Below are 8,960 nucleotides of genomic sequence, written 5' to 3'. Positions count from 1 at the left end.
AAGATCCAACCCAACCCCTTTCTTGTTATTGAGAAAACTACTTTAAACTTTCAAAGTCTTCAGGATTTTGTGACTGAAGGATGCAATGTCCCTTGAGTGGTTGAAAAATTGATTAGTTGGATTCCTCTAATTAATGGTATATTCAAATTAAATTTTGATGGTTCAAGGATAAAAAATAAAATTACATCAGAATGGTTTATTAGAGATTCTAATGGAATTATAAAAATGGCTACAAGTAGACATATGGGTAATATTTAAACAATTATTGCATAATGTATGACTTTAAAAGATGATGTGTTAGCTATAAAAACAATAGGTTTTTAAACTTGGAAATTGAAGGTGATTAAAAAATAGTGATAGATTGTTAAAATAAAAAAAGTAACATTTTTAGTTCTATTATGTTATTAATGAAAGATATTTGGAAGTTTACTTGGAGGTCAAATTTTCATAGAGATATTGCAAAGTTCGGTTTTAAAGATTATTATGAATTGTATAGATACTTTATTTCGTAGATTCTTTCCATTTAAAAAAAAAAAACTTCCATTAAAAACAAAAATTTGGCCTTCATCTTGAGATTGATGTTTGATGTGCTTTATGCCTCTATGTCTGCAAGATATAGCCAAAAAGTTTTTGGACACAATAAAAAGGATAATCAAGCAAAATGCTTTCATTAAAACAAAAGGATTTCAAACAGTAACTAACATAAATTTCCACTCAAAAATGTAAAAAAAAAATCACTAAATATACATGCCCCTTACAAAGGAAATGTAACCCACAAAAAAAAAAAAATGCCATTAAGTGCAAATGTCCCCCAAATGGCATCTAACTCAGGAGACTTACACCCAACAAAATCCAAACAGCTCACCAGTGTATTACTTGAATGGCTATTTCACTATATTGAACCTCTTTTCTCCTTCTAGGGTTGAGTTTTTCCAGAACTGGTGGCTGATAGTAATACTTCATCCCTTCTATGTGCCAAAGAGCTCTTCAGGATAATAACCACATGTAGATTGTTGACCAAACTGTGAGTGCCAAGGCTGCAAACAAGTATGTCCACAGGAAGAGGACTGAGCACTCCTCTTGCCCCACATTAAACAGTTCAGTCATGGTACCTACACCATCAATGATCCTTGTCAATTTAGTGTTTAAGCAAAAGGGTTTACTATCTGACTGTCTTGTTGAGCTCGGAAAACCTGTACAGTGATTAGTTACTTACCGATATTCATGGCCGGTGGCAGTGTAAACTGAATCATTAGCACATAGAGGTACAAGGGGTCTGACAAGACGAAGCCAAGGTTGCTAGCTGCTTTGACGACTGCAATTCCAATTAGGGGAAGTATGAAATACCTCACACAAATCACCGCGATGATGATTGATGGTTTTATCCCTGATGAGCGTAAGCCTGTTGAGTCAAGATTCAATCTCACAACTTGTTAGAATGTGTTGTTTTCTCCCATTTTGGTATGGTATTTGAATAGGGAGATAGAGTCTTGTTTTACCTCGAGTTAGGTTGCCTCCCAGTATGAGGGTGATACAAGGGATTGTTCCATTCCTACACAGTAGTTTGCCCATTAGTTTATTATAGAGAAATAAATTTAGATGAAATAAGGCTACATTTGATGGGGTTTAGTTTTGGTTCATCTAACCAGAGCCAATTGCAGAACATAGTTATGGCTTAGAATTCAATATCAATAGAGGATAAATAAAACAAAAAGAGGTTGAAATGGATGAAAAAGTACGCGAGCAATTTGACAGAGTCTTGGACCACTCGCAGAGGAGCTTCATCACCGGTCAGAAAGTTTTTCAGCCATGGGACTGCCCCAAAAACGAAACCCAAAATCTGATAATGGATTGAGAAGCTGAGTTAATTAGTTACTTTGTATCAAAGAAACTTTAGAAGCTTCAAAACTCCTGCTGTAAAATAAGGGTGATGTGTTAAGAAAACATACTGCACCCAAGGTTGGAGGTGACAGTAGCTCTTTCATCATCTGGCCGGCGATCCCTGCTACTCTAGCCCAGAATGATTCCTTACCGTCCTCCAGGCTGCCAGCTGATTCCTGGGATACAATCTGCAGAGAGGATAATTGGAAATTTTGATCAGTGGTTGGGTGGGTTATTAGCATTTTTCTATGCCAAAACACGTGCTATAGGCTGTAGAGTTTTCTGTTTTGAGTTGTATGTGTTCGGAGCTTGAAACAAAGGAGACTCACAACTTGCTTTTCTACATCCTCCCCAGTGGAATTTGATGGAGGAAAACTTGAAGTGCCATGCTCTTGATCTTCTCCCTTGAGAAGATGAGTCTCCTTATTGGCATCTAATTCTTTGTTGGGCACCTTTATTACATCCTTGACGTCTTGAATAGCATAGTATTTTGTGACTGAACTTCGTATCAGCTGGTAAGTGTAAGTCCAGATAAATATACCACCAAGCTGCAAAAAAGTAAGTAAATTAGCAGTAAGATGTTAGAAAATGAAACACATCTTCGTAAGTACATTAGCACTTAGCAACAGAATTGAGTGAAATAGCCATTAAATTTAAGGCTTATAAATAACCATCCAAGTAGATTCTGCTGACTGGTCTGTGATAAAAATGAGTGTGTGGAGCAGGAAGAATTGTATTACCACCAAGCGCCGTGGAGAGAGAAGCATATGAAAGTCCAGAAGCGCCGCAGGAAGCATGATCGCCAAATGGGCTGCCATCCTCTTCACAGATTGCAGGGATAACGATCAAGAGAAGGTTTCCCAAGTTTCCTATTTAGCAAGCGTTGCAACGACAAGCTAGTTTGAGTACAACGCCAAATGAATGCCTGAAACTATACCGACAAATGCAGGGAAATAGCTAAGAGCTAGCAGCTCAGATAATTACCTGATGAACATGTGGCCATGATCAAGCCCTCAAGATGCTGCTTAGGTTTTAGTATTTTTACTACTAACCATCCAAGTATTCCTCCAAATAAAAAGGTTAGGCCAATGTTGACAGGCATAAACCACCTGAAGTGATTGCAGAAAAAGATAGAAGCAATGAGCACTAGCAGACACACTCAAAAGTTCAATAGAGGCAATCTTCATTCCTGAACCTTCTTGAAACTACCTAAGAGTTACCCATTCATTAATGAAAAAACAGGGTTAATTCCATTTAGGCATTGAGTAATTTGCTAGCTAGATTTTACTTGCAGGATTATTTGAGTCTACTCCCCAAAAAGAGACAGCATGAAAATCCTTGGATTTTGAAGGGGGCAGGAAAGTCTATCACTTATCATTGCCATTGTTTCTCTTGAAAAAGATTGCCCAAAATAAAAGCTTGAAGAATTTGAAGTGAATAGCATACACCCCCCATCTTGTTTTCATTGCTGTTGCTCTATTTTCCTACCTATTCTCCCCTCCTTTTATCATCAGAAATTGGACTTGTCTTCCATGAATCTTTGCCTATTACCCTTCCAAACCTCATCACTACAGAAACAAAAGAGCAGACACAATGACAGGGATAGAGAAGAAACAGTACCATAAATGCAAAATTAGCCTACCATGAGATCATGTCCTGGAGTGTGACAGTTTGAGCGAGACCCGCAAACATGAGTGAGGGAGTAAACGCGACGAACACAATCTGCATTGCCCCAAAATCATAATAAATACGAGCATCCATTCACTTGTGAATGTAATTGAACATGGATATTGCATATATCTCTGACCTTGTTTACAGATTTTCTAGCATCAGCTGGGAGGATGTTGCAATACCCAGTTGCCAAGAAAGCCCCCACTGAACCAATTATGAGGACTTGCAGAATTGGCATGGAAGCCACCTCAAAAAGTGTCCAAAAACCCATCTTAATTCTTCACCAGACTGATGATTTTGTTTCCCTCCCCCCTCTTGATTGTCTGCTGAATTCAACTTCTTCTGCTGCTACTGCACACACCCTCTGCGTGAATCTTAATACAAGAGAATGAAGTTCCTGAGAAAGAGAGACCACCAGGAATCTGGGTTACCAAACAGAATCAAGAAAGATAGAAGGTCGACAAAAAGGTGATGTACAAGGAAATCCAAAACAATTCATCTCCATCCAAAAAGGGTGTTTGAGTGTGGGAGGAAAGAGCACCCCCATGTCCAGACAGGCAATCAAGGTTCACAACATCACACCAGAACCTTCCCACTGTTACACCATGAAACTCCTGTGGCCTAACTTTGTCTTCACTGAACTTGGCCACCATTGTTGTGTCATTTTACTGTTTGAAGGGATGATGAAATTTGAAATAATACAGCGAGAAAGTACAAATAATGTTGAGACAAGTACAGGGATAGGACAACAATCCTGGGGGTCCACCAAACCAAAAATTTGGCAGTTATTAACCTAGTAAGTATTACTGAAATTTGAAGCTATATAGCCTACATGGGTCAAATTCCATGGGAAAAAAAGGGTAATTTACAGATCAAGGAAAAAAATAGTAACATAGCATTCATTCTATACTGCAATGAGTGCAATCGTGCGGTCCAAACTGCCAAGCCCACATGCTCACTGGGATCTACTTTAACCCCTTAACCAATAATAAGGAACAGAAAAGAAAAAAGTGAGATCCCCATTTGATTCGTCTGAATTTAATTAAAAATTGTGTTCTGTAGAAAGCATTTATCATATAGGATTAAAAAAAGAAACAACGACAAAAAAAGAAGTTAAAGAGAAGAAAATTCTTGGTGTGAATGATGTAAATATGTAAAAACTGGTTGATCTTATCATGAGTATGACACCTTTTGGATTGGAGATGATGAGCTTCAAAGCATCAAAAACATATGTTAATATTTTTTTTTTCTAATAAAACAAAATAACTTTTGACTCCTTGTGATGCTTAATTTTCAAATTTCCAATAAGTTGAATTAAAAGATGAATTGGCATTGTGTTTGACAGATCAGTGGCCATGAAACTAAAATTTTACTTAAATAAGTTGCCATTGGTATTTCCTCTAAATTTAATTAAATGATCTAAATTATGGATTTAATTTGAATTTCATAGAATAAGAGGAAAATGGCTTTTTTTTTTTTTTTAGAGAAAGAATGATATAATATTTAAAAAAAAAAAAATTCTTTAAGGTTTTTGTCTTTGCATATATGTATATATATATATATTAATAATTCTTAGATAATTAGGAAGAGGAAAGGCAAGAAAAGAAAAATAAGAATAATAATAGAAAATAATAATTTAGCATCATTTCTTATTTTACTAAAATAAAAATTTTGAGAACATGAAAAATTGTTAAATAATATTTATTATGTTTCATTTTATTTCCATGCATTTGGCCTGAAAATTCAATGAGAAGTCTTACTTTGAGTAATAATACAAAAGGAAAAATAAAAATAAAAAAACATTGAAAATGCTGAATTCCAAGCAAAAACAAAATTAAAATAAAACAAAAAAACAAAAAAACTCACAAACATGGCTTAATTTTTCTATCTGATTGCAGAATCTGTACCCATTTCTTATGATATTGATGACATCAATCTAAAACAACCCAAACCAATATTGCAAAGAAAAACTTGTATATATCCACTAATCCATACCTTTTACACTGATAACAAATTTTATTAAAAGCTTAATCTGTAAGGATTTGAGCGTATGATGCATATCATAAGCTCCAAGTGCAAAGAAATAGATGATGCATATACATACATATATAGCATAAGATTGAGAATGAATCAAAATTATGAAGACAGACAATAAGAGAAAAAAGGTATGGGTAGAGACAAGTACCTGAAATGGTTTATGGGTTGGGAATGTTTTGGGGTGGAAGAGAAAGAGGAGGAGGAGGAGGTTGTTGAAGAAAGAGGAGGAGACGCAGCCATGAGAGAGCGGTGGAAACGTTTTTTGTGTTGGGTATTATATATAAGAATGAAGGCGCATGTAGGAGCTGCTTTTTCTTGTTTAACTAGTGATGGCTGTCCTGTATATTAATAGAGAAGCGAGGGAGGGAGAAGGAGCGAGAGAGATAGAGAGAGAGAGAGGGAGCGGGGGGGAGAGGGATAGGGAAAGGGGGAGAGAGAAACAGAAGGTGGGAGAGACGAGTGTGATTCATTGGACGATGGAGAGACGCCACCCAATTCAAATGTCACCTCCCTTGCATATGCCATTACAGCTTCCTCAATCACTGGGAGGGCCCATTTTCTGAATCACCCACATCCTAACCACCTAAAAGCAGCCATCACGGAAAATTCTAGGGTTCTTCTCTTGTTACATACCCAAATCTAATTGGGTATTTGAATTCCGAATTTGAGCGGAATCCTTACATTATATTTAAGAGTTAAAAGAGTACGAGTTTAGTACTGATTTTGGTTAATGTGTTTTCGTTAGAATGCTTTCAAAGCGAATAGTTTAGTTGAATATTATTTTTTATTTTTAAAAATAGAAAATAATAGTAATTCTTATATTTTATATTTTATATTTTTTAATATAAAAAATAATAATAATTTTCATATAAAATGCAAAAATTCTTTAAAAGGATCATGACACTTAAAAATTGTTAAATAAAATGAGTATTAAATTTTTTTATTAAGTCAAGTTTTTTAGGCTTTGAAATTAATTTTTAAGGAAGTATATAGACTAAAAAATATATTTTGAAAGTGCTTTCATTAAAATTCCATATAAGTTCCTGGCAAATAATTTGTCAAATAATTATTTAGGAATTATCGTAAGTGATTTTCCAAATTAAAGGGAAAAATGAGTTTTAATTCATTAATATGGAAATATATATATATAAAAGGAAATCTCAAAAATTTTAAATTAATATTATTTTAATTTATTACTTTTTAGTAGCAATGGAAACTGAATGTTATTTATTTATTACTTTCTATTTGTGCTTGAATAATGGGCCCTCTCCTCTGTATTCCACGTGTACAAATACAGTTCATTATTGGAGAAGGCCTGGATTGTCAGATAGTCCAGCCTCCAGGGGAAGGGGACCCACTTTAATCTCTTCTCCGAGAAATTAGGATTTTAAATTTTAAATTTAAGGGTACCATGAAGCTACATGAACATTTTATTCTTTTGTTTTTAATTTTTTTTTTTTTGGAAAATTTATGATGGGTACGACTTGAAACGCCTACAATAAACAAATAATTAAAATAACTTCCATTTTTTTTTTTTTACGTTCAGTTATAGATTTATATAGTTAAAAATATATTTAAAATATTAGAATAAAGAATCATATTCATTATTATATTACCTAAAATTGCTTTCTCCGTAGGTATTGGGTTCTTTTTTTCCTCTCAAGGTACCCTTAATTTTCAAAAGAATTAGCTTGATGAGAATTCTAAAGAATTGAAAACTGAGTCCTCAGAATCCACAGGTTCCTTTTTGGTTCTTTTTCTTGACTTTCACGTGATCCTAATAAGCCCTCCTTAAGTTTAATGATAAGTTTAATGATAAATTAAAGATGACAATGTACTCGATATTTTTTCGGGTATCTGTTCCACCATGCCTCTAATGAAATGAGTTTAAAATAAAAATAAATGAATTTGAATCAATTTAAGAATTAAAACTTGGAATGGGTTGAAGGCAAGTTTTAACATAATTTTGTTCAACCCAAATAAAAATAATTTTAGTTAATTTATTTTTCCATTTTTATAAAATATTAATTTTTAATAAAACTTAAAATTTTAAAAATTAAAAATTAATAATGTACAAAAAAAACATGAGAGTTTCTTATACTCATCCCACCTTATTTAATTTTCATTTTTGATAGAAACAAAAATAGATATAAATAAATAAGACTTTATTAAGACATTGGTGATACGTCCAAACCCGTTTTATCGTGATTCCTATAATAGACATAGACTCATTTAATAAATTAAAAAAAAAAACACAAGAACTTTCATTACAAAATATGAGAGAATCTGAGGTAAAGCATATCTTATTAAATAAAAAGGGAGATTATTATCTTCAAATACTAATCATGGTACCAAAGATTCTGTGAATAAAGAGAAATATAGCATTGTGATTTCCTTCCATTCCAAGCACTTTTTCCTGTCTTTGATGCCTTACACATTCTAAAAGAAATTTGAACGAAAAGGCAAAGTGGTGGGAAATACCAAATCAAAGTGGGAGATGGCAGCTTAACCAGAACCATCATGACAATAACAATGGTTTTGTTTTCTAGGGAAAGAAAAGACTGAAAGAGTGTAACTTCCCATTGAATGAATCACAAAAAAGGCCAAAAGGAAAAAGTTGGGTGGGGCCAAACAAGTGAATAATTGGGCGGGTGGTTGTGGTCTAGTGTTCATTTATTGGGGGGGGGCGTAATGTGGTATCAGACAAAATATGGGTTTGGCCCACATGGGAACGTGGCTGCATTTATGGCCTTCTCCATTGTCCCTCTCTTCCTCAAATTATGCTTTGCTCATGCTTTACTTCCAAGCACCAAATGATTGCCCTCTAGAGCCCAGCTCACCAAGTCGCCGACTCTTGGTGTATCGGATTGGAAAAGTCGTTCATTACTAGTACATACTGGTCTTAATCAATTGGAGATTTCTACATTACACACGACCTTTCAATAAGACCTGAATCATTGGCTGGAGATATAAATTAAAAAATTATAAGATCTAAAGAAAGTGTATAAATGAAGGGATCTTGGATATGCATGAAATCAATATCATAGTGGACCCTTTTCAATTTCGTATTCTACATGTATTTTCTATAACCTTTTTAACATTTTGTCGGTAATAATTAACTCTTTAATTTTAAGCTGCTTCTTAGTTCTTAGGCTGCTAATTTTTTAATATGATAGGAAGTAAAGTAATTCCTAGATCATAATTTCAAACAAAGTTGTCATATTTTTAAAATTTTTAATTAAAAATTAAGATTTTCGAATACTATTTTTAATCATTGAGAAGTTCAGCCAATGAAAATTTAACTTTGGACCCAATCAAATAATAAAAATATGATTATTTACTAAAAGCTTTTATCATAATATTTAGAGAAA

The 8,960-nt window shown here is 33.9% G+C and overlaps 1 protein-coding gene across 2 annotated transcripts; it reads right to left on the bottom strand.

Annotated features, from left to right (window-relative positions):
• Window positions 1-642: 642 nt before the first annotated feature.
• On the bottom strand, window positions 643-6,008 carry LOC117918565 (protein PIN-LIKES 7-like). Of its 2 annotated transcripts, XM_034835312.1 has the most exons (11): window positions 5,738-6,008; window positions 3,689-3,949; window positions 3,524-3,603; window positions 2,866-2,990; window positions 2,625-2,750; window positions 2,211-2,425; window positions 1,950-2,069; window positions 1,740-1,840; window positions 1,500-1,552; window positions 1,217-1,402; window positions 643-1,112 (listed from the first exon to the last, which is right to left on the bottom strand). In XM_034835312.1, the coding sequence occupies exons 2-11, from the start codon at window positions 3,821-3,823 to the stop codon at window positions 988-990; spliced, it is 1,266 nt and encodes a 421-aa protein (XP_034691203.1). In that variant the 5' UTR covers window positions 3,824-3,949; window positions 5,738-6,008; the 3' UTR covers window positions 643-987. The 2 variants fall into 2 exon arrangements, with proteins under 2 accessions (XP_034691203.1, XP_034691204.1); XM_034835313.1 differs by lacking the exons at window positions 3,524-3,603; window positions 3,689-3,949; window positions 5,738-6,008 and adding an exon at window positions 3,370-3,449.
• Window positions 6,009-8,960: the final 2,952 nt, after the last annotated feature.

Source organism: Vitis riparia, chromosome 7, assembly GCF_004353265.1.
Source record: "Vitis riparia cultivar Riparia Gloire de Montpellier isolate 1030 chromosome 7, EGFV_Vit.rip_1.0, whole genome shotgun sequence".
Classification (NCBI taxonomy): domain Eukaryota; kingdom Viridiplantae; phylum Streptophyta; class Magnoliopsida; order Vitales; family Vitaceae; genus Vitis; species Vitis riparia.
The sequence above is the reverse complement of the archived record's forward strand: the minus strand, read 5'-3'. Positions and strand labels throughout refer to the sequence as shown.